Below are 25,993 nucleotides of genomic sequence, written 5' to 3'. Positions count from 1 at the left end.
TGAATTTGGGAAAGCGTGGAAAAGGCAGGAGGAAGGAAGGAGCCTTCGCTCTGAACCGCCGAGAAAGGGGTTCTAGGGAGCCAGGGCACCGTGAGCCTGGCGGTTGGCAGCGAGAACAACGTGGAAGGCGCGGCGGAGGCTTGTCAGACCTCCCTGCCCACATCCCAGCTAAGGACGCCGTCCGATCGGCAGGCCTGGGTGGGCGGGGCCACGCGTGTGGGGGTGGGGTTCAGGCCCAGGGTGCTGCCCCTGGGTTCGCTTCGCTGGGAAAAGACCAGCGAGAGCGCCGAGCTCTAGAACCCGCCCGAGCGCAGAGCGCAGGGCACCCAGGGAAGGAGGCGCCGGGACTGGATCCTCGCGCTTGGCCCCGCGCGGTCGGAGCGGCGGGAGGCGTCTTCCCGGAACTGTGCACGGGACGGATCGGACGCCCCCGGGAGGGACGAGGGTGAGTCGCGGGGCTGGCCCGGAGCGTCCGCGGTCCCCGGAGGCGGCTGGGCAGGGAGGCTGCAGACGGATCCTGGGGAGCGAGGGAAGGACGCGGGGTGGGAAGTGGGGGTGACCCATAGCCCCATTTCTGGGAACTCGGGACCGACTTGGTATCCTTTCCTCCGCGCGGATGCAGGAGCTGCCTGCTGTGGCCAGGGAAGGCGCAGAACAGAACGGGGGATGGGGAGTGGGGGCGGAGGAGGCGGCGCCTGGGGAAATCGTCCAAGCAGAAGCAGTCAGACGAACTCCAGGTTGTCAGTGGGAAATAGACGTTCCAATTCCTAACCATGAGTGCCATCTTCCTTTTCGGGGGCCCGTTTTATTTATTTATTTAAAGTGGGCTCGACGCCCAGCCTGAGCCCAAGGCGGGCTTGAACTCATGACCTTGAGACCAAGGGTCAGATGCTTAACTGAATGAGCCACTAGACACCCCTCTGGGGCCCATTTAAGGCACGAGGAGACTATTCATCCTTAAAGGGCTGTCCGATACCATTGTTTTGGAGGAGAGAAAGAAATGGCATTAGAGTTCTTTATGGATTTATATTGTTACTACCCATTTAGGATTTTTCACTTTTAAAATTGGTAACTTTTTCCTTTATTGTTTTACTACAAGTAACATAAACATGTTCTTGTTAGGGTCGTTAGCAGTTTTACTTATTATAAATAGCCCTGCAATAAACAGTATATACACATACACATGCTTTTTCACAGAGCAAATTCCTAGAAATTCACATTGTTGAGTCAAAGTATATATGTGTATGCCCTTTCATCTTTTTGATATCTTTATAATGTACTTAATAAGCCCTAAATAATTTTAGTTATATTTTAGTTATTACAATTTTTTAAAAGATTTTTTTTAAGTAATCTCTGCACCCAACTTGGGGCTCAAACCCGCAGCCCTGAGACTAAGAGTTGCATGCTCTACCAACTGAGCCAGCCAGGCACCCCTCTCCCTCTGCTCTCCTCCGCCCGCCCCCTCCTCGTGTTCTCTATCTCACTCACTCTCTCAAATAAATAAATAATCTTTTTTAAAAGGTGACTTAGATACAAAATATTAAAATACGTTAAAAACTGTAATAACTAGGGGTGCCTAGTGCTGTCCTGGGAGCTTTGTTCTTCAATGTGAGCACTGCCTGAGCTGGTCTGTAGGGTCCCTGGAAGCTCTTAGCTCTTCATTACTTTGAGTCCTTAGTTCTGATGCCCGCCCTCGGCTTCCAGAGAGATGTGGGAGTACCAGAACAACTTTTTAAGTCTCCCATCCTATTGTTTTCACGCCAGGCTGTGATTCTAAGAAGATTTGCCACCTGGCATCCATGGCCCAGCACGAGGAGCCCCTGGGTGATGATTGCCCTTCACAGCTGCAGGAAATCGTTGGTGATCAAAATCGTGAGCGACGCAGATTGTTGTCTTAAGCCACCAAGTGTTGGGATGAACGGCTGCACACGGTAGTAACTGAGCAAACGCTGTTCAAGCCTTCCTCTAGCCTTTAGACATGGGTACAAACTCTTCATTTGGATACAGCTGGCCTTGTATCTCAGACCTAAACCTGATTTCCACTATCAGGTCCCAGAGCTCTCCTACCAGAGATCGCAAATTCTGGTTGTCTGAAGTGTCTAGGGGGAGATCTAAATGAGTGAGCTGAGCCTGGAAGGGACTTCAGTGAGCAGATGAACTTGGTGAAAAAGACAGCCTCCACTTTGCTCCAGCCTATTTTTATCACATAGGAATGGGATTCCAATGTTTCCAGAGCTTTCTATTTTGCCAAAAAAAAAGGGTGAAAATTCATATTTTTCTGTAAATTGTTCATCTTTTTAAAGGTTGGCATCTAAAAATTATTCTAATGTTGCAGAGGACAGACACAGTATGTTAGCCTAGGAGCTCTCAAATTTTAAACCCTGCCAGACTCAGATGCGTGTCTCTTGTGCCTCCTGCATGTGGCCCATTTGTTCCGAAATTTCTACACTTTTGCTCATGGCGTATGCTTTATCTAGGGTACACTAACACTTACCTCTGCATGTTGCTTTTTTACCCCAGAACTCGTCCCAACTCATTCAACATTAGACGTGCTGGGCATTGTTCCAATCACTGAAGAAACAACAGACAAAACACATTTGGAGCTTATATTCTATTTTAGTAATCATCTCTGGGGGAAAAAATTGTGACTGATTTCTATTTTTTCTTTTACCTTTTACTTATTCTTGATTTTTTAAAAACCTAGAACATATTTTTTCTGTAAATAAAAACATGGAGAAAAGTAAATTAATCTCTTTGGGGTGCCTGGGTGGCTCAGTCGGTTAAGTGTCTGACTCTTGATCTCAGCTGAGGTCTTGATCTCAGGGTCCTGAGTTCAAGCCCCGTGCTGGGCTCCAGGCTGGGCGTGGAGCCTGCTTTAAAGACAAATTATTCTTTTCTAGAGCTTTTCAGGTACTACTATTTTCATCTTTAAAACCCTTTGTTGTCTTTGCTGTAGGAGTGCAACAAAAATCTTTCTTGTAGCTTTACTATTTGTACTCTGGCAGACCCACAGACAGAGGTGAATTTACTGTGAAACTAATAAACCTTAATATTCAGGGTCCTTCTCTTGCACAGACTATCTTCGAAGGCCCTGTACCTAATTTTCTTCTCCAACATTATTTATGAAAAATTTCAAATACCCGGAAAAGTCAGTGAGGAGAGTTATACTCTGAATACCTGTGTACCCATCACCTAAACTCTACAACTGGCAATGTACTATATTTAGCATATACTTACCCATATATCCATGCCCCTTTCTACCCTTTAATCCATCTTTTTTTTTTTTTTTTATGAGAGAGAGAGCGAGCGAGCATGGGCACACGTGAGTGGCAGGGGGTAGGGGCAGGGGAGAGGAGGTGGGTGAGCAAAGGGAGAGGGAGAGAGAGAATCTTAAGCAGTCTCCACGCCCAGCACGGAGCCAGTCACGGGGCTCAGTCTCACAACGCTGCGATCATGACCGGAGCCAAAACAAGAGTTGGACACTTAACCAACTAAGCCACCCAGGTGCCTATTTTTTATGCATTTAAAAGAAAATATCAGACATCACTACATTTTGTTTCTAAGCACTTCAGCATTTCTATCATTCAATAATTGTTTATGGGTTTGGGGGGTGGGCAGGTAAATTTTCCATGTTGTGAAAGGCACAAATCTTAAATATATGACTTGATGAGTTTTGACAAATGTATACACATGAGTAATCCAAACTCCATCAAGATAATAAACATTATCATCATGCCAGAAAATTCTGTTATGCCCATACAATCCCCTCCTGCCCCACAATTCTGATTTTTGAGGTAGAATTGTTACACAATAAGCTATCATACTTAAAGTGTGCGATTTGGTAAGTTTTGATGTGTGTGTATTACCACCACAATGAACATAGTAAATATATCCATCAACTCCGAAAGTGTCCTCACACTCCTTTACAATCGCTGCCTTCTACTGCCTCCACCCCCTTGGCAACCACTGACCTGCTTTCTTTTTTTTTTTTTTTTTAAGATTTTATTTATTTATTTAACAGAGATAGAGGCAGCCAGTGAGAGAGGGAACACAAGCAGGGGAGTGGGAGAGGAAGAAGCAGGCTCATAGCGGAGGAGCCCGATGTGGGGCTCGATCCCACAACGCCGGGATCACGCTCTGAGCCGAAGGCAGACGCCCAACCGCGATGCCACCCAGGCGCCCCTGCTTTCTGTCACTGTAGATTAGTAGCTAATCATATGGTAGGGGTACATTTACCTTTTTAAGAAACTGTCAGATTGTTTTTGCAGAATGGTTGTACCATTTTCCATTCCACCGGCAGTGTATGAGAGTTCTAGTTCCTCTGTACCCTTGCCAACATTTGGTATGGCCAGGCTTTTTAATTTTGGCAATTTTAGTAAATACATTATGAGTGCTATCTCACTGAGACTTTAATCTGCATCTCCTTAATGATTAATAATAATGTTGAGTATCCTTTCAATTGATTCGTTATCTATACATCTTCTTTGGTGAAGTGTCTGTTCAAATCCTTTGCCCATATTTTATTTTTTTGTATTTTTAAAGATTTTATTTATTTAATTATTTATTTATTTATGAGAGGGAGAGCAAGAGCATGAGTCAGGAGAGGAGCAGAGGGAGAAGCAGGCTCCCGGCTGAGCAGGGAGCCTGATACCAGACTCGATCCCAGAACCCTGGGATCATGACCTGAGCCAAAGGCAGATGCTTAACCAACTGAGCCACCCAGGCGTCCCCTTTTGCCCATATTTTAATTTTTTTTTTTTGCTAATTGTTGAGTTTTGAGAGTTCTCTATATATTGTGGATACAAGTCCTTTATCAGATAAATGATTTGCAAATATTTTCTACCTGTGTGCAATTCATCTTTTCATTTTCTTAACAATGCCTTTTTGAAGAGCAGAGTTTTAAATTTTGATGTGATTATCAATTTATTTATCAATTTTGGCCTTATTAATCATGCTTTCGGGGGTCAAATCTAAAAAAAATCTTTTCCTAACCCAAGGTCGCAAAGATTTTCTCCTGCTCTCTTCCAAAAGTTTTATAGTTTTAGAATTTACAGTTAAGTCTATGATCTCTTTGCTATGGGTATTAGCAAAAGCACTTCAGGACAACACTGTTCTGGTTGTCAGGATTTGGTGGAGGAGATCATTCTTTTTCCCCAACCTGCTTTGAAACTTGGCATCATTTTGTAGTTTCACAGATTTGCTGCACTTTAAACAAAGAGGTTTTCATTTGAGTCCAGCTACCTGATTTTGCCAGGCAAAAAAATGAGATCCAGGGGGTGGCTCAGTCGGTTAGGTGTCAGACTCTTGGGTTTTGGCTCAGGTCGTGAACTCCGGGTCATTGGATAGAGCCCCCGACCGACACCAGGCTCTGCTTGGAGTCTCTTGAGATTTTCTTCCTCTCCCTCTGCCCCTTTTCCTCCCCCTCTCTTAGATAGATAGATGATAGATAGATAGATAGATAGATAGATAGATAGATAGATAGATAGATAAAATGTTAAGTCTTAAAAAAAAGAAAGAGATCCAAAAATGGGCAGCACCTTGTAGATATTAGTGGTGGTTGTGAGAGGAGAGGCAGAACCCGGGTGTCCTGAAGTCCTACCCAGTTGCATTGTCTGGGACACTACCATGCCTATCACAGCACTTAACTGACTCTGTTTTTTATTATGGTCATTTATGGACTCTACATCATTTCTCAAACTTTTCCTCTAAGGTGGTCAGGTGTCAACTCTAATATCAGCACCTCAGAGAGTCCTTGCTTGAACCCCTCAATTAAAAGTAGCTTTCCTAAGCACTTCCCACTAATATTCCTCTGTTTTACTGTTTTTATGATACTTACTACTTGAAATTACCTTATTTATTCTTGATTATTGGTTTATGATCTGCCTCTCCTTAGGAGGCTAGAAGGGTTTTTTGTTTTATTTTTCTGGCTTGTGTCTTTGTTCTGTTTTTAGGGGTGAAATTCCCACCTTTTTCTTTTGTTTCTACCTTCCTATCTCCAAACATCATTTATGATGCTAATTCTTTTTCTTTTTCTTTTTCTTTTTTTTTTTTGAGAGAGAGAGTGCACATGAAGGGGGCATGGAGCAGGGGGAGAGGGTGAGAGAGAATCTTAAGCAGGCTCGACCACAGAGACCGATGCAGGGCTGGATCTTGCAACCCTGAGATTGTGGCCTGAGCCGAAATCAGGAATTGGAAGCTCAACCAACTGAGCCACCCAGGCACCCCATGGAGGATAGAAGTTCTATTAGGTCAAGGTCTTCTCTTTTTTTTAATTTATTTTTTAAAGATTTTATTTATTTGTCAGAGAGAGAGAGAGCACAAGCAGGGAGAGCAGCAGGCAGAGGGAGAAGCAGGCTCTCCACTGAGCAAGGAGCCCCACGTGAGATTCGATCCCAGGACCGTGGGATCATGGCCTGAGCTGAAGGCAGGCGATAAACCAACTGAGCAACCCAGGGGTCCCAAGATCTTCTCTGTCTTATATACCATATCCATACCATACAGACCATAGCCAGGATTGCAATAGTTGTTGAATACTTGTTGACTGAATGAATGAGTGAATGAATGAATGATGGTACTCCTAATGGTAGAGGAAAATTAATGACTTTCCCCAGAATCTGAGGATAAGGCTTTCCACAAGTATAAAACTTTCTTTGGCATCTTTTAACCTTGACAATTCTTTCAAATTCTGCATTTTAAATTATACATGCAGGTCCTAATTACTATCATGCAGTATAGAAGAACTCATTGGTCATGTCTTTTGGTGAAGAAAAAGAAAAAGACATCCGTCCAAATAACTCATTCTTAGTGCATTTATTTTTCAGTCTTTTTACAAATGAGCCAAGAGACACATTGGCATTGAAGTAATCACCCATAAAGGTGGGAATGTCACCCCTACAATGGAACACAGCCAACACCTTTTCCCTCTAGCTATATATAACTTTTGGAAGTTGGAGACAAGACTATAAATTTCTGGTGTGTGTCTTTTCTGTTTCTCTCCTAGCTAGTAAACATGGCCGTTAAGTGAATCATGAATGAATATCAGAATCATTTAGAAACATTCTGTATACTTCCCACCAAGTAGTCCTTCCTGTTCAGTTTTTTTTACCATGTGATATTTTACCTATTTTTATTTAAAATGTTTTCAAAGAATCGCTCAGTGTTTGATGATGTGCCTATGCATACATTAACAGGGAAAGCAATTCGATATGTATTTTAAGATTAAAACACTGTATTTAGGTAGATGAAGATTTTAAGCAAAGTTAATAATGACTTCTGTGGATAGAGACAATTTTTCTTTTTTGCTTCTTTGCATCCTCTAATTTTTCTGTATTGAACATGCAGGATTTATAGAAGAGTACAGACGTTTTACATTCTATTCTATAACATACCTGTTTATTTACAAAAGAAAGTTTCGTTTCTCCTCATATTAGCCATGCTATAGCTCAGTAGTAGTTTTCTTAGATGGCAGGAAAAGAGGAAAAAGTACAAATGCTGATACTGGCTTTGATAACAAGTTCAGAGGAGAAAATACTTGGATTATCCATGACTTTCAATTATTTATGCCGTCAATTCCACTGAAAATTGACCGCTGAGTAAATAAAATGTTGGCAATGTGCTGTCTCTGTCTGAGGTTTAGATTTTCTAGGTCTTCCTCCTAGAAGTGAGATTTCGACTTTCAGTGAGGTTCTTCAAAAATGTTTGCTGTCAAGTAATGCGACGATACAGTAGCAGGCAATTTATTGCAATGGTTTGGATTAAAGAGATGGTGTAGGCAAGTTCTTTTGCATGAGCTCTTCAACCTCAGGAGAGAATATACATGAACGCGATTGTCCCACGCCTCAGGCTCCGGAAAGATCCGAGAGATCTTTTCCTGACAACTTTACCCCGCCAGAAAGTTCAAATAAAGAGCGGTGAAACGCTAGTTCTGTTTTCCTCCTTGTGGGCTGGGCACGAGGTGACTGACGAAGGTTTCTACCAATTGTACGAGGCCCCCTCGCGCGTGGTCCCGCCTCGTCAGTTTACGAGGCTCAGCCAATGAGAGAGTCGCTTTTTCAGTCAGCGGCGACCTAAAGAAGAAGAAAGCAGGGTACTGGCCGCCGTCTAGGACTGCTGCCCAATAGGAGCAGGCCGCGCCCGCAACTCAGGCGGGCCGCTTGAGCTGCTCAGGAAGTGGCTGTTGGCCCGGGTTTGTGCGAGTTCTTCCAAAAAACGGCCGCGACCGTGGCGATTTTCCAAGCCCCACGGTGTCCTCCAGGCCTTAGGTAAGGCGGCGTTTGCCACTGCGCAGGCCTTGGGCCCCTGGCTCCACGGTAACTTCCCGGGCTTGATCCCTGGCTGCGGGGCCTGGGGATGCCCCACGAGGGGAGTTACGCGGGCGGGCACGGAACCAGGCGGCCTGGGGAGGTTCGGCCGCTGCGGGTTGCCCCAACCGTCGGGCCCGAGGCGCCCGAACCCAAGCTTTTTCGGACTTGCTCGGGGCGGGCGCCTGTGGTTGCGGGGGCGGGGGGCGGCGAAGGCAGGAGCTGAGTTCGCCGCGGGCGGCTCTCGGGCGAGCCGAGCTTCCAACTCTTCATGTGCAAATGTGAGTGCTCTCCCGCTGAGCGCCCGTTCCTATCATTGCTTTCCGGCAGCACTGTGACGTAAATACTTTAATTATCCCAGTTTTAGAAGTGAACAAGTTGAACGGAGAGGCTAGGAAACCCGGGTGCGTAAGATGCCGCAGGTAGTACGCGACAGCGGGAATTTGAGCCGAGGTCGGCTGGACTCGGTGCTGTGGCCCCTTATCCTGGTGATTGGCGGCCGTCGTCCCGCTTGGTGCGGACATTGATCTGAGTAACAAAGTTTGGAAAGATGACACGGGGGAGGTTCACGTTTGAAGCGGCCAGTCTCCTGTCACACGGAGAAGATAGCGTTAGTATGGCACGCCGAGGTCAAGGACGGGGCTGCTCCAAGCTTGGCGTGCCCAGCCGACGGTCTTTTCGGCTCTTCTCGGCTAGCCCAAGGGCTGGAGGATATATCTTTGCCCACATGGATCGGCCAGCTCTGCTCTAGACCGCCGCTGTTTCAAAGAACTTTCTGCCAGGATGAGAATGTTCTTTATTTCCTAGATCTCTGTCTTTATCCAGTGCTGTTATGTTCTTAGATGTTGGGGAGTTGATTGGTTGGTGGTTTTGGTTTTGATTTCTTTTTTTAGCTATATGGTGGATAATTCTGTAAGTATTTAAGCACCTGCTGGGTACTTGTTGCTATGGAGGATACCAAGATGAATCGTTTGGATTCGGCTGTCTGCCTTATTGTTCTAATCAGATCTAATCTATGACGGGATGAAATTTCCTTTCTAATATTTAACCATATGAAAAGTACACAGAATGATTAAAAAAAAAAAAAGACCTGTGTACTCACCATCTAGATCTGACAGATCTTGTCCTTGACCTTTTGCTGTAATTACAATCGCATCCTTTTTTTTTAAAGAAAAAAAATATATATGTATATGCATGTATGTAGTTGAAGCCCCACGTGTATCTGAACTCTCCTTTTCCAGAATTTGGAATTTTTCATGCCCGGGCTTGTTTCATACTACAATGCATATATTTATAAGTCCAGGTAGTAGCATGGTTTTGCATGTTTTTAAGTGTCCTAAAAATGGAATTATAGCGGATTCCTTTATAACCTGCTTTTTTTTGTTTGATGTAATTTTGAAGGTTTACTGTGTTGGGGTTCTTAATGGGAAGAGAGCTTATGGTTCCGTATTTTTGCTTTACTCTCTTCTCCACTTTCTTGAGTTCTTTCTGGTAGTTCAGTTAATCAGGTATCCTGGCTTGACATTTTAATTTTATTGTCCTTTTTGACTGTCTTTTAGTTTACTTTCTAAAAGAGTTCCTCGACTTTATCTCGACCCTTTTTTTTTTTTTTTAAGATTTTGCGCGCGCGTGCGCGCCCACACACCCACACCCACACATACGCGCGCAAAACGGGCAGCGGCAGGGAGAGGGAGAAGCAGGCTCCCCGGGATCATGACTGGAGCCAAAGACAGACGCTAAACTGACTGAGCCACCCAGGCACCCCTCTTCCAATCCTCCTATTAAATATTTTATTTTGGCTATGATTTTTCATTTCCAAGAGCTCTTGTTTTTTAATTTGTCCTTTTTCCCCCGTGCATTCTTTTACTTTAAGTTTGAGGGAGTTTTTTTGTTTTGTGTTTGGTTTTTTGTTTTTGTTTTTTACAGTTTTTCTTGCATTGTTTTCTCTTCTTCCCTCCAAGTTTCTTTTGTTTTGTCTGCTTTGGTCTGTCTCTCATGTTGGAGGCTTTGCTCAAATGTCAATTGATCCTTGGCTATTTGTTTTTAAAGAGGGTCCCCTTCTCCCAGAAAACAGATTGGAAACTCTGTATGAGTGGCTGAACCATATCAACCGGTAGGCTTTTACTGTTAAATAGGTGGACAGGGACTCAGCCATTTTATTGAGGGATTCACAACAGTCAGTATTTATAGATCTTTTTTTCTTGAGCTGGTTTTCTCTAGTGAACAGCCCTCTAATCTCCTGCCCTGGGTAGAGAATGTGTATAAACCAGCATATTGTGTCGTGGATCTGAGCAGGGAAAAAGCTGGGGAGAAGAGTTGGAAGGGCTCACACTGTTCAGTGTGTAGACTTGCACTCATCTCCTTATTTTCGCTGCTGTGCTGTACCCATGCAGGTATTAAGCCTGGCTGGCACGGACCGCCCGTTTTCTACAGCATAGGCGGACGAGGTGTGTGTTTGGCTGGCTTTTTGTTCGCTTGAGACAGGCTTTCAACCAGTCCTGTCTTTCAGCTCCATCTTTCAATACTGTCCTCTGTGGTGCCCAGTGTCTGCACTCCCCTCAGTGGGGTCAGCTTGCTTCTCAGGAGCTGCAGCCGCCCTTCTTTGCAGGCAGTTGGGTTTGATCTTTTCAGCTCTACTAAGAAGTTACCAGTTCCAGTAAAAATTGCCTATCTCTTAACTTGTTTTAAGTTGTCTTGTAATTTATCTTTTCTTAAATGCCTTTGTGGGCTATGTGTCATGTTCATGGGTTTTCGGGAATGACTAGAAAAAGAAAGCTAAGTGTGCCTGCATCCCCCATGTTTATTGGAATTCCTGTTACTGACTCAGCCCGCTCCAGTCTGGCCTCTGGGCCCATCACTTCGGGGAAACTGCTCTTTTCTAGGCTGTGGGTCATCTCCATGTTGTTAAATGTAGTGATCGCTCTTCTGTATTAGACACACTTGACCATTCCATTCTTGAAACATTCTTCCAAGACCCCATGCTCTCCCAGGTTTCCTCCTCTTTCATAGTCTTTTTTCTGGGTTCTCTTCCTGCTAACTCTTGGCCTTTTATAACGTGTGTCTTGGGTTCGAGTCCTTGGCCCACTTTTCTTCTATCTCTGTTCTGTAGTAGTTTAATCTGTCCCGTGATTTTAAGTAGCATGTCTGTCCTTAGGGTTCTTAAAGCTGTCTGCTGCTTGCCATCTCCTGCTCCCACTCTGGCCCAAGCGTCTGTGACCACTGGTTTACACCCCCGTAAGGAGCCTGTGAACTGGTTGGCTTGCTTACAGCCTTGCTCCCCCTGCACTCCTGCTCCCCCTGCAGTCCATTCCTAACACAGAAGCAACTCCTTACCGACGCCTTTCGTGTTAGTGTTCTGCCTCCTCAACCTCATCCCATCCTCGCACTCTTCCTTCTTGTGCTCATTGCATCTGCCCTGTTTCTCAGTTTCACCAAACCCATGCTCATCAGGGACCTCTGTACTGATTTCCTTCTAAAACTCTTCCTTGGCTCTTCATATGGCCACCTTCTTTTAATCCTTCACGCCTGGGCTCAATTTTCACTCTTTGAAAGAGTATCCAAAATGGTGCTCCTTGGGGCACCTGGGTGGCTCAGTCAGTTTAGTGTCTGCCTTCAGCTCAGGTCATGATCCCCCAGTCCTGGGATGGAGCCCCGAATCTGGGTTCTTGCTCAGCGGGGAGTCTGTTTCTTCCTCTGTGCTTTCTCTCTCTCACTCTCTCTCTCTCTCTCTGTTTCTCAAATAAATAAATAAATCTTAAAAATAAAATAAAATGGTGCTCCTTCACTCCTACTCCCAAGACCGGATATCACAATGTATAACTTCCACATTTATTTATTTTCCCATTTGCTAGAATGTAAAATCTGTTACACAGTTGTATCCTGTCATCACCTCTGTGGGGTATCTGACTACTTAACAGGTGCTTAATAAATATTTCTTGAGTGGATTAACATAATGGAATTAGAAACAAGAAACAATGAAGGGGACGTGCCAGGTGCTTGATAAATATGGTAAATGGGCTAATAATTGCATTAGAGATGGGAAACAAAAATACTGAAAAGGACAGAGCAAATAAAGTTTGGTCAGCCTTTTTGGAGAAATTAGGTAAATTTCTATTTTGAGTTAGTATTGAGTTAATTTTGCAACTGTAAAAATGTCCCTTCTTTGTGTATCCTTTGTAACTTGGTGCTGTGAAAGATGAATATTGCCTACGCCTACTAAAATCAAATACAGCGTATATTTAGGTAAATGTCTGCATTTGGGTCACAACAAAGAACTGCTAGAGGTCTGGGAGATTTAAGACACAAAAGTTCAGTCCCCTTTTTTTTTCTTAGATCTTTCTGTTTTAGAAGCTAGTGCTATGATCATATGCCTTCATGTTTTCAAAGGGCAAACTGGAAGACTAGTTATAAGTACTTGTTACGGAGAAAAAAGTTACTGATTAACAAACACTTGTGACTTAGGAGATTTTAGTTACTTATTTTAAGATTCTCAGTTTTGCCAAGAATGATCTGAAATAGAAGTTCTAGAAGACTTAGATATGATTATATCAGCTATATGGCATGTTTTATCTGTTTTACTGATACTTTTTACGAATCTTCTCCAGAGATGGCTCAGGAAGCAATGGAATATAATGTTGACGAGCAATTAGAGCATCGTGCTGCAGAGCAGCCTGTTCCTGCTGAAGTGGTCAGCACCCAAGGGGGGCCACCCCCGCTCCAGCCTCTACCTACTGAAGTGGTCAGCAGCCAAGGGGCGCCACCCCTGCTCCAGCCTGCTCCTGCTGAAGGGACCAGCAGCCAGGTGGGACCGCACCTGCTGCAGCCTGCTGCACAGCTGTCTGTTGACCTGACCGAGGAAGTGGAGCTGTTGGGAGAAGATCGTGTGGAGAACATTAATCCAGGAGCTTCAGAGGAACATAGGCAGCGATCTCGTGTTAACCGCCCCATCCCAGTGTCTTCATTGGATTCAATGAACAGCTTCATCAGTGGGCTGCAGAGACTTCATGGCATGCTGGAATTCCTGAGACCCCCTTCAGACCACAATGTGGGACCAGTGAGATCGAGGAGGAGGAGGGGGTCTGCATCACGCAGGTCAAGAACTGCGGGGTCTCAGAGGACAGACAGTGCCAGGTAAAAATATGTTACAATCTTGGGATTAGTGCCAAGTTGGGAATTATGAGCACTGGTTATGACCCAGTGCTACCGAGGCTTGACAGTATGACTTTTGGCAAAGTCAGGTAGCCTTTCTGAACCCCCAGTTCCTCACAAGTCAGATGAAAAAAAAAGTGCTTGCTTTATTTACTTCACAGAGTCATTGAAGGAATAAGTTACACTGATGTGCTTTGAACATAGGTGGTAGTTTGTTGGGGATGGTTTCTGTAGGGGCTGGCTCTTCTTTAGATCATTTGCATATCAGAAAAGTGTTTCTTTTAACCTAGAAGCCCACACTCTAGTTACCCAGTATCCATCGTTCGTTGGCACTCCATGTAATGGTGCAGTAGACTTTGGTAGACAGGTGGGCTGGATTTAGAGAAGCCTTGTGAAAAGTAAAATGTGAATTAATTTAGAACTTATCTGACTAGTGGGGAAACATTCCAGCCCTCCTCACCTGAGAATGTGTTGCAGAAAATAATTTTCTTTCATAATTTTTCATTTGAACTTGCCTCTTGAAGAGCTTAGCTGTCAAGTCTTGACAGGGTTACTATAAAAAATAACCACTGGCTATGCCTTGCCTGTTTTTTAACTTCCTCCTGCTTAATTGAAATACTTTATTTTACATTTGGCCTCCTAAATGTTTTCATAATGCTTAAAAAGATTGAATTCAACATCTTCATTTTATATGTGAAGGAAACTTGGACCCTGAGAAAGTGTTTTGTTCAGGGTTTCATAGCTACTGTGAGGGACAAGGTTGAGTTGGTATTGGAACCTGGATCTGACTCATTTTCTTTTTTTTTTTTTTAAGATTTTATTTATTTATTTGACAGAGATAGAGACAGCCAGCGAGAGAGGGAACACAAGCAGGGGGAGTGAGAGAGGAAGAAGCAGGCTCATAGCAGAGGAGCCTGATGTGGGGCTCGATCCCATAACGCCAGGATCACGCCCTGAGCTGAAGGCAGACGCTTAACCGCTGTGCCACCCAGGCGCCCCCTGACTCATTTTCTATCCAGGCACATAGAGGAAGCGTCAGTCATACCCATTTCTTTTCTTAACATTGTGAAAATAATGAGATATACTAAAAAGCAATAGCTAGGCCATCTATTGACTATGTTTTACAAATGAGGAAGCTGATGGAATAATTCGTGTTCTGACTAGGGTAACTCTGGAATTGGGATTGTGCCCCCTTTTTTTTTTTTTTTAAGATTTTATTTATTTATTTGGCAGAGAGAGACAGCCAGAGAGAGGGGGAACACAAGCAGGGGGAGTGGGAGAGGAAGAAGCAGGCCCCCAGCGGAGGAGCCTGATGCGGGGCTCGATCCCATGACATTGGGATCATGCCCTGAGCTGAAGGCAGACACTTAACCACTGAGCCACCCAAGCACCCCTGGGATTGTGCCTTCTGATCCCAGATTCAGCATCCTTTTCCATGGATGCTCCTGATTACCGTAGGGGGAGGAGCAGGGGGATGCTGCTGTTCCTTTGGCTCTAGTCTCTAGCCTGGTCATCTCTGGGTGTGACCCGTCAGGGATGATGTGCTTGGTTTTGTGTTGACAAGCGTTTCAGCTGCATGTTACTGTTACTCGAAGGTGTCATTTCTTCTGGTTATGAAGGCAGAGTAAGATTTTACATGTCAGTGTCATCGGTGAAGGCACCTTATAGTGCAGCTTGGGAGCCCTTTCAGAGTCTGTGGGCTGAGAGTTGAAATGACGTCCACAGGAACTGGCTGACTGCCAAGAGACCTCAGTATTCCTCAGCCTTGGTTGTTCATATACTTCTTTCGGTAGGGGGGAGTGGGGGCAGATTTGATTGCTTTTGGTGGGAGACTTCCATTAACCAACTCACAGGAGAGTGACACTTAGAAACCAAATCCCCGTTTACAGAGAGAAATAGAAATGCTACAGAGACCAAAGTCTCTTGCTGGCATGGTCAGCATGATTCTCCTGGAAGAAATTTATACAGAAAAGCTAAACTCTAATCAGAAAATTGCTTGACGTGTGTAGAATCTGTGCCCAGAGACTGGGTTATGGAGTTTAGATGTGAAAGGATATCAGTTGAGCTCTTTGACTGACGGTTGTGCTTCTTTCTACAAAAGGGAATAAACCTAAACAGCCAGGGATTGTGCAATTTAGTGGAGAAAACATGGATTCTGGAGCCAAATAAATGTGGTGTTAAAACTTTTTTCCCCTAAATACTGTGTTGGGAGCAAATTCCACACTAAATTCATATAAAAATAGGAGATTTTCTAGGACTGATTGCTTATTATACCTTCTGAATTTCTTAACTGGAATTTCTCGTTATGGTGTTTGGCATTGACTCGCCTGACAGCCTATCTCTGGGTCAGGTGTTGAGAGCCTGGCGAGGGTGGGCAGCTTTTGCCTTAGACTCCACTGAGAAGCCAAAGTTGGGGGGAGCTGAGTAATGAGGTATTTTTCCCAACAGGCTTCTCAGCCAAGGTCACAAACTCCTTTGCTGTTTCTTTGTTTGAGGCTGCTTGATTCTGGCTGTCAGCGTCGTCACTCATTCATCAAATATTTCTAATACTCCACTATGTGAGAGACTGAACTTTGCCTTGGAGATACATTGTGAACAGGACAGATCAGGGTACCTGTTCTTATGGAGCTTATGGAATCTAGGACTACAGAGGGTAAGCAAGGGGCAAGAACTTATTATACTGTTATTTAATTCAGCTATGATAAGTGCAGGGAAAGAGGAGGATTTCTTGGGTTTCAAGATTGTACTCCCAGAGGGAAACCCTAGCACTGCCTCCTGATGATGGTAGCTCCCCTTTCCTTTGTCCCCATCTGATCTTGGAAATGCCTTTTGCTATATTAAAGCAATGTTAATGAGTATGGGTTTTTTTAATCACTTAAATTTTTACCAGTTTCTATTGCAGAATGCTCAATATGCATGCCAGTAGCCTAACTATTAGCCTAACTTTAGTGTGGATTTCATTTGATTAAAATGATAATTAGGAGACACTGTTCTTATGTGCAGATTCTCATGTTAGCTATAGCTGCTGTTAGCACACAGTTGCCAAAATTAGTTGGTAGATGTGCTTATTAGCATTTTTAAAAAAGAAAACCTGAGTGACATAAAAAATGGCAGAGTTAGGACCTCCAAAACAACTGCAAAATCAGAATCAACTTTCAGGACTGTGGAAATTAAGCAGATGCTTAAAGTGATTCAGGGAGTGAGTATTTAAAAAACAGCTGAATATCGGAACAGTAAGCTTCCTGGCATTCTCTGTTCCCATATCCGTCTTCAGCTTGATGGTAACGGTGAAAACCAGGTGCCTGCAGTCACAGTGAAAACCAGCAAGCAGCCTGACAGCCACAAGAGGGAGTAGATTGGGATTGGAGCTCCTTCAAAGCTTCATTCCCCGAGAATTCTTTTTGTCCTATTGGGTGGTTTCCTGGAAGATGCCACTTGCAGGGCTCTTTCTGACTTAGCAGTATGCTCAGTCTAAAAAGCTGAAAGCCTTTTCCCTAGAGGCTACCTGAGGTGGTGCATAACCATGGGGCAAACTAACTAAAGAGCTTAAAAGGAAAAGCTGAGGAGTGAGATATTTGTAGGGGTTTTGAAAAGCTCTAACATATTCTTGGAAATCTAGAAGGCCACAGACATGCCTAGGGCTGTGTACAGCGGTGCTCATGCCCAGGGAAGACCTAAGAAGGCACTAATTTCTCAATTCTGGCTGGCCTTGAGGCTCTGCACAATCAGGAAGAATGGTCACTTGCCTGGCTGATTCCTGGGTGTGCCCCAACAGACACACACAGTCACACTGAGCAAAGACTAGGGGACTTACTGGTCCCCGGTGTTTAAGCAAATCTGTCCAGGCATGAACTAACCCCTAAGCTAACCTCATAGACTTAATGGCCACATGCAACAAAGAATGCAGATTTTACAGAATCACTTTAGAAAAGTCACTAAACAAAAAGTAACAACTGTAGGAAATAACAATAACAACAAACCTTGTAAAGGGGAAGACTCTGATTTCCAGAGTTACTGCATTATAGTATTTGAAATGTCCAGATGTCAAGAAAAAAATGCAAGACATGGAAAGAAAGTATGGCCCACACATAGGAAGAAAAGAAAAAACAGAAACTACATGAAGAAGCCAAGATGTTGGACTTAATCAAACAGACTTTAAAACTGCTTTTTATTTTTATCTATTCATTTATTTATTTATTTTAAGATTCTAATTATTTATTTGACAGAGAGACAGCCAGTGAGAGAGGGAACACAAGCAGGTGGAGTGGGAGAGGAAGAGGCAGGCTCTCAGCGGAGGAGCCTGATGTGGGGCTCGATCCCAGAACTCCGAGACCACGCCCTGAGCCAAAGGCAGATGCTTAACGACTGAGCCACCCAGATGCCCCTAAAACTCCTTTTTAAATATATTCTGAGAACTAAAGCAAGTATAAAACATTGTGTCACCAAATAGACAATTTTAATAATGAGATTGAAGTTATAAAAATATACAAAATAGAAATGGTGGAGTTGACAAGTACAATAAATGAAAAAAAAATCACTAGAGGGCTCAGCAAGTTTGAACAGGCAAAAGAAAGAATTGGCTTTGAAGAGTCAAGAAGCAAAATTGAAGATAGATGAATTGAGGTTATCTGGCCTAGAGAACAGGGGGAAAATGAAGACTAATGAACAGAGCCTCGGAGACCCGTAGAACAGCGTCAAGCGTATGCCAGCATGCATAATGGAAGTCCTTCTAGGCGAGGAGAGAACGGGGCAGAAAGAATAGTTGAAGAAATGACAAAAACTTGCCAAATTTGATGAAAAACATTAATCTACAAGAAGCTTAACTAACTATAAAACAGGATAAGTTCAAAGAGATCCACACCTACGTAGATCATAATCAAACCGTTAGTGCCAAGGACAAAGAATCTCGAAATCGGCAATAAAGTGACTGACTCATCATCTACAAAGGGTGTTCAGTAAATTTGACGGCCGATTTATCATCACACACAGTGGAGGTCAGAATGCGGTGGAATGACCTGTTCAGAGGTTTCATTGGGTTGTTTTTGTTTGTTTGTTTTGTTTTTAAGAGAGCACGTGCAGACAGGGATGGGGAGGGGCAGAGGGAGAGAGAGAATCTTAAGTAGGCTCCATGTCCAGCACGGAGATCATGACCTGAGATGAAATCAAGAGTCAGACCCTTAACTGACTGAGCCACCCAGGCACCCCTGACCTGTTCAGAGTTTTAAAAGAAAAAAAAAACTCGGGGCGCCTGGGTGGCACAGCGGTTGGGCGTCTGCCTTCGGCTCAGGGCGTGGTCTCGGAGTTCTGGGATCGAGCCCCACATCAGGCTCCTCCGCTATGAGCCTGCTTCTTCCTCTCCCACTCCCCCTGCTTGTGTTCCCTCTCTCGCTGGCTGTCTCTATCTCTGTCGAATAAATAAATAAAATCTTAAAAAAAAAAAAAAAAAAGAAAAAAAAACTCAACTAAGAATTCCATGTCAAGCAGAACTGCCCCTTAAAAATGAAGGAACAATGAGGCATTCTAGGATTTAAAAAAAAAAAAAAAAAATTCTTTAAAGGAAACCTGTCCTACAAGATTACTAAAGAGAGTCCTTCAGGCTGAAATTAAAGAACCACCACCACCACCACCCCCCCCTGCCAAAATACCAGACATAAATAAATTGAATTCACAAGGAGAAATAAAGAGCACTAGCAAAGATAACTACATAGGCAAATAAAATAGACAATACAAATGTATTTTTTATTTATAATTCTTTTTTTTCTTTCTGATTTAGAAAAAACATAAAGAATTAACTATAAATCTGTGTTGATGGACATAAAATCATCAGCAAAAGTGGGGAGGGAATAGAACTATTAACTTTATATGTGGTAAAAGAAATGAGAGAATTAAAATGGTGCACTTGAAAATAATACAAAAGAAGGCAATGATGGAGCAATAAACATTTTTTAAAGATTTTTAAAAATTTTTAAGTAATCTCTGCACCCAGTGTGGGGCTCCAGTGTGTAACTCCAAGGTCAGTATCACACACTCCACTGACTGAGCCAGCCAGGCACCCCTACACATTTCTATTACGAGAATTTGTAAGAGACATTCCAAATGAACAAAAAAGACATAGGCATATAACAAACAACAGCAAACAGCAAAATGGGGGGCGCCTGGGTGGCACAGCAGTTAAGCGGCTGCCTTTGGCTCAGGGCGTGATCCTGGCGTTATGGGATCGAGCCCCACATCAGGCTCCTCTGCTGGGAGCCTGCTTCTTCCTCTCCCACTCCCCCTGCTTGTGTTCCCTCTCACGCTGGCTGTCTCTATCTCTGTCGAATAAATAAATAAAAAATCTTTAAAAAAAAAAAAACAGCAGAATGGTAGATATAAATCCTGCCTTAAATGCAGATGGATTAAACATTAATCAAAAGGCATAGATCAGCACAGAATTTTTTTTTAATCCAACTGTATACTGTTTGCAAGACACACAATTTAGATTGAAAGGCATTAATAGATTGAAAGTAACAGGATGTAATAAAATACGCCATGCAAACAGTGACCACAAGAGAGCAGGAGTTGCAATACTGATATCAGACAAAATAGACTCTGAGACAGAGATTGTTACAGGAGTCAGAGAAGGATGTTGTATAATGATAAAAGGTTCAATCTGTTTAGCAGATATAATAATTATAAACCTATGTATACCTGTAACAGTGCCCCCAAATACATGAAGCAAAAACTGTCATAATTGATGGAATAAATTGACAATTCTCCAGTAATAGTAGGAGGTATCAGTACCCCATTTTCAACAATGAGGATAACTAGACAGAAACTCAACAGGGAACCAGAAAACTTGAAAAACACTGTAAACCTATTAGACCTAATAGACATCTATAGGACATCCACTCAACAGCAGAACATACCTATTTCTCAAGTGCACATGTAACATTTTCCAGGATAGATCATATGTTAGGGCTAACATATGGGTATAAAACAAGCTCAGTAAATTTAAAGGATTGAAATCATACAAAGTATGTTCTGGACATAAGTAACAGAATTTGGGAAAATTCACAAGTATGTAGAAATTACACAACGCCTAAAAAACCAATAGATCAAAGAAGAAATCCCAAGAAAAATTAGAAAATATTTTGTTTGAGATGAATGAACAGGAAAACATACCAAAACTTACAGGATGCAGCAGAAGCAATGCTTAGAGGGAAATTTATAGTTGTTAAATGCCACACTAAAAAAGAAAGCAGGGGCACCTGGCTGCCTCAGTCAGTAGAGCATCTAACTCTTGATCTCGGGGTCATGACCTCGAGCCCCGCACTGGGTGTAGACATCACATAAATAAATAAAACTTCTAAAAAGAAGAAGGTACTCAAATCAATAACCTAGTTTGAGGAACTAGAAAAAGAAAGGAAAAAAATCCAAAATTCAAAGCAAGTGGACAGAAGGATATAATGATCATTAGAGCAGAATGAAATAGATGTTTAAAGATGAAATAAATAGGGGGCGCCTGGGTGGCTCAGTTGGTTAAGTGTCTGCCTTTGGCTCAGGTCATGATCCCAGTACCCTGGGATCGAGTCCGGCATCGGACTCCCAACTCAGCAGGGAGCCTGCTTCTCCCACTGCCTGCCGCTCCCCCTGCTTGTGTTCTCCCTCCCTCTCTCTGACAAATAAATAAAAATCTTTAAAAAAAATGAAACAAATAGGCAGTGGATAAGGAAACCCAGATGGCTTCGGTGCTCTCCGTTATTCAGGCAGCCAGGTAGATAGAGGACATTGAGACTGAGCGTGCCTGACAGAAGCAGCCAGCCATCTTTCAAAGTAAAAGGAGGGTTCTGCTTCAAGAAACTGGCAAGGAGAAGCACCCACAATACTACAAAAACATTGGTCTGGGCTTTAAGACACCCAAGGAAGCCATTGAGGGCACTAACATTGATAAATGCCCCTTTACTGGTAATGTCTCCATCCAAGGGCAGATTCTGTCTGGTGTTGTGACCAAGATGAAGATTCAGAGGACGTTGTCATCCGCCACTACATCCAGAAGTACAACCACTTTGAGAAATCCACAAGAGCATGTCCGTGCACCTGTTTCAGGGAGATCCAGGTCTGCAACATTGTCACAGTGTGTGAATGCCTGCCATTGAACAAGACTGTGTGCTTCAACGTGCCCAAAGTCACGAAGGCCACTGGTACCAGGAAGCAATTCCAGAAGTTCTGAGAGTAGACTTCTGCCCACATGCCTGAAGAAAATAAACTTATTTTCCCAGTCAAAAAAGAAAAAAGATAAAATAAATAATACCAGTACTTCATAAACCTTTCCAGAAAATGGAAGCGGGAGAATACTTCCTGATTCTATGAGGCCAGTATTACTCCAATACTAAAACCATATAAAGACATCACAGGAAAACTACAAGCAAATATCATTTATGAATATAGATAAAAGAATTCTCAACAAAGTACTAGCAAACTGAATAATCATTATACACTATAACCAAACAGGATTTGTTCTAGGAAAGCAAAGCTGATTCAGTATATAAAAAAGTCAGTGAGATATACCATATTAATACAATAAAGGGGAAAAACATGAACATCTCAATAGATACAGAGGAAGCATTTGATTGAGCATATCCTTTAAAAGATATAGGAGAAGCATTTGAGCCTTGGTGGCTTAGTGAAGTGACTGCCTTTGGCTCAGTTCATGATATCTGGGTCCTGGGATCGAGCCCCGCATTGGGCTTTCTGCTGAGTGGGGAGTCTGCCTCTCTTGCCCTCTGCCCCTCCCCATGACTCGTTTTCTCTCTCTTTCTCTGAAATAAATAAATAAAATCTTTTAAAAAAGAAGAAGCAGCATTTGACAAAAACTCTTTCATGATAAAAAGAAAACACTGAGCAAACTAGGAACAGAAGGGAACTTCCTCAACCTGATAAAGTCCACCAATGAAAAACCCTTGACTAACATACTAAATGGACAAAGACTGAAAGCTTTACCCCTAAGATCAAGAACAAGACAAAGATGTCTGTTTACCAGTTCTATTCACTGCTGTACTGGAGGTTCTAGCCAGAGCAGTTAGGCAAAAAAAAAAAAAAAAAAAGGGCATTCCAGTTAGAAAGGACGAAAAACTATAGCTATAGACAGATGACGTGGTCTTTGTATATATCATGAAATTATAAAAGGGGTCAGACCCAAAAGGCTATATATCATATGATTGCATCCTTATGAAATGTCCAATAGGCAAGTCCATAGAGACCGAAAAGAAATTAGTGGTTGCTAGAGGTCGGGGAAAGGGGAAAAGAAGGAAAGACTGCTAATATGGGTACAGGGTTCCTTTTAGGTGTGGTGAAAATGTTTTGGAATAATATAGTCATGATGGTTGTATAACCTACGGTTATGCTAAAAACCACTGAATTGTACACTTAAATTGTGAGTCAAAAAGGATTCACAGTTGCTACTTCTCATTTCAATTTATTCACCTTTCTTTTTTTTTTCTTACAAAGGTGAATCTTCTAACTGTTGAATTGGACACCAAATAACATTTATTTTTTCTATCCTCATTTTTTAATAGAAAGCCCTGGTTTGCCATAGATTGCAGCCAAACTATGAGAAATCAATTTTTTTCTGTATGAACAGTCTCCATCGATGTTTCTGGGGAATATCTTAATGTTATAAAGACAATTATTAAAACTTAAAAGTAGGTCACCTTTCGGTAATACTTTGTAACTAATAGCTAGGCAGTATGTTCTAAAGTACAGAACACCTTTTTGATTTTTAATATTGAATGTTATTCTGTGCAGGAAGCAGGGTGTGGTGTGTTAGCTTGAATGTGCGGGGTAACTGCAAAAAGGTAGTGGGTGTGGTTAAAACTCAGCCAGCCAGAAGAGATTGAAGTGTTAAATCTGCTCCCAGCTCTTCTCATCCTGAGTTATTTTTGGATATCATGCTGTGTTTTTAACCTAAACATGACATTATTTAAACTTAAAAAGAAAATGTTTTAAAGTGAGAGGTAAAGCAATGGTGACTGAAGCCAGACTTCATTTTTACCCGGAAAGACCGTGGTCTGTGTTGTTGCAGCAGCAGAATCCTATGAGGCCATACTTGATCAACAGACCCCTTTTTTTCCTTGTCCACTCTCTTTCAACCCCCTAACACCAGTAGACAGATTGTTGCATTGCGTCTTTTAAAAGATATTGACACATGGCCAAAAGCCAATAAAGTAGAATTTGCTTTTAGCAAGAGTCAACCTCCAATGTGGCTAATGTAATAATTGAGTGGAAAAGAGAATATCCAGGCTAGCCAGCTCTGCCTGAAACTGCTATTTCTGCGTCAGTGTTGAAAGGCAGCATTTAATTGCCTGGAGATGGGTTGAAGTGACTAGGATTTACCTTCGGATTACTGTGCATTTTTCTTGTGATGATGGTCCATTGTACTGTCATTTTGTTGTCTTTCTACATACACAGGTCGAGAGCACCCTTGGATGCTTACTTTCAGGTGAGCCGGACCCAGCCTCATTTGCCAAGCACATCTCAGGATTCAGAGACCAGGAATCCTGTCTCTGAAGACTTGCAGGTCTCAAGTAGTTCCAGCTCTGACAGTGAGAGCTCCGCAGAGTACGAAGAGGTTGTTGTCCAGGCGGAGGACACTAGAGCTGTTGTTTCAGAAGGTGAGTGTTTTATTCCGTTTTGGACTCACAAGGCTAACACCCGGGAAGCTTAGCCTCCAGAAGGCTAGGAACTCTCGACTTGTGTTTTGATACTTTCCCTTTTCCCCCCAGATGTCATAGATTCCTGCTTTATATAGTACAGAGCTTTCACTGGCCATAGTCCTATATAGAGGATTTGATTTAACTTGAAATTTAATGTGATTTGTGACCCAGTGAATTGGTCACTTTGTAATGGCATTTTACATCTTCTTTCATTTTCTTTGAATGAACGTCTGAGCAGGAAATAGCTTCTTTATTTAAAAGAAAAGCTTTATAAATTCAGTACCCTGTCTAGTCTGCCACTTTTGAAGTCCTGTATAATGTTATGTATTGTGCAGGTAGAACTTTGTTTAGCAGTAGTGGGCAGAGCCCCTAGAGCATATGTCCTCTGATACCCCAGATGGTGGTCTTTACCCACTTAAAGGACCCAGGGCTTCTTGGAGAAACGGCTTTCCAAGTCTGGGATAGGAGATAAACAAGGTGAGCCTAGGGCATTTGATTGTGCCAGAAAGCAAGGAAGCCATCTCTCATGGAGTCATCATGTCCATAGGCATGGGAGCAACCTTAAAAGGGCTCCTTGTGGCTTAAGATGGGACAGTTTAAACATCAAAATGAATAATGAATGTATTTTTGGATTATGGATTGAAGTGTAGGTTAAAATGCATCAAATCTGTGAAAAATCTATGAATTCCTAATTATGTACTTTTTAAAACCTCATTTATCAGCATCCTAAGTTACTAGAGCCCTGACTCGTTACTCCGGAAACTGGTAAATAAAGGGTTGAGCATTTATCCTGTTTTTCCTGTGTGAACTGTATTCAGGAAAACCAAATAGTTGATGAAGGAGGTTTGTTTTTTTGTTAAGACTTTTTTTTTTTTAGAGTAGTTTAAGGTTCACAACAAAATTGAGAAGGCTGAGAGATTTCCCACATGCATGTCTCCACACGTGCATTGCCTCATTATCAGCATCACTCACCGGAATGGTGATCTGTTAGCAGAATCACTCAAAGTCCATAGTTTACCTTAGGAGTTCACCTTGGGTTATACATTTTATGGGTTTGGACAAATGTATAATGACATAATCCATCATTATATAGATATTTTCACTGCCCTAAAAATTCTCTTTGCTCTGGCTATTTCCTCCCACCTACTGCTCGGGAAGTTTTTTTAAACGAAAAATTCCAGCTAGTATTAGAGCAGGAATGATAGGAAAAAGTCGTAATTTCCTGACTCCTAATGAAGTTACATATCTAGGCAAAGATCAGCAGTGGATCCTAAAACCATTAGGTTGAAAGGTTGTTGGGATTCCTTTTAATAGAGGGACCAGGCTGGCGCCACCAGACCTTACATGCATTTTGATGTGTTGCAATCAGAAATATCCAGAGGGGTGCCTGACTGGCCCGGTCAGTGGAGCGTGCAACTCCTGATCTTGGGGTTGTAAGTTCGAGCCCCACGTTGGATGTAGAGATGACTTCAAATAAAATTAAAAAAAGAAAAATATCCATAGCATTTAGGAAGTACTGTTGCTGCCCCCCAAAAGATCCTGCATCTACTTAAGACTCTAGATATACTAACCGGGTCGCACAGTGTACAGGAAGTAGAGGAACAAAGTAAGTAAGTGAAAGATGCAACCATTCAAATCTAAAAATGTGGGACAGTCTACAAATGGAACATCTAGAAAAAGATCTAAATGTATATGAAACGCCTGAGTGGCTCAATCAGTTAAGCATCTGCCTTCGGCTCAGGTCATGATCCTTGGTCCTAGGATCAAGACCCACATTGGGCTCCCTGCTCAGCAGGGAGTCTGCTTCTCCCTTTGCCCCTCACCCTGCTCTTGCACACACAGACTCTCTCTCTC

General features: G+C 42.8%; 1 protein-coding gene and 1 pseudogene across 3 annotated transcripts in view; both read left to right on the top strand.

Moving 5' to 3' along the window:
• Positions 1-218: 218 nt before the first annotated feature.
• RFWD3 (ring finger and WD repeat domain 3) overlaps positions 219-25,993 on the top strand; it is a 49,981-nt gene continuing 24,206 nt past the window's right edge. The window contains exons 1-4 of one of the 3 annotated variants that reach the window (XM_044382504.3): positions 220-445; positions 1,765-1,931; positions 12,905-13,430; positions 23,895-24,097. In XM_044382504.3, coding sequence (XP_044238439.3) covers positions 12,907-13,430; positions 23,895-24,097 — 727 coding nt within the window. In that variant the 5' untranslated portion in view covers positions 220-445; positions 1,765-1,931; positions 12,905-12,906. Of the gene's footprint in view, positions 446-1,764; positions 1,932-8,109; positions 8,262-12,904; positions 13,431-23,894; positions 24,098-25,993 lie in introns of those variants that run through there. The other 2 variants (XM_044382505.3, XM_026495213.4) reach the window with 2 other exon arrangements.
• LOC113251617 (40S ribosomal protein S11-like) lies at positions 20,242-22,955 on the top strand (annotated as a pseudogene).

The sequence above is a fragment of the Ursus arctos genome, unplaced genomic scaffold, assembly GCF_023065955.2.
Source record: "Ursus arctos isolate Adak ecotype North America unplaced genomic scaffold, UrsArc2.0 scaffold_19, whole genome shotgun sequence".
Taxonomy (NCBI): Eukaryota; Metazoa; Chordata; class Mammalia; order Carnivora; family Ursidae; genus Ursus; species Ursus arctos.
This window is presented reverse-complemented; position numbering and strand designations above follow the sequence as displayed.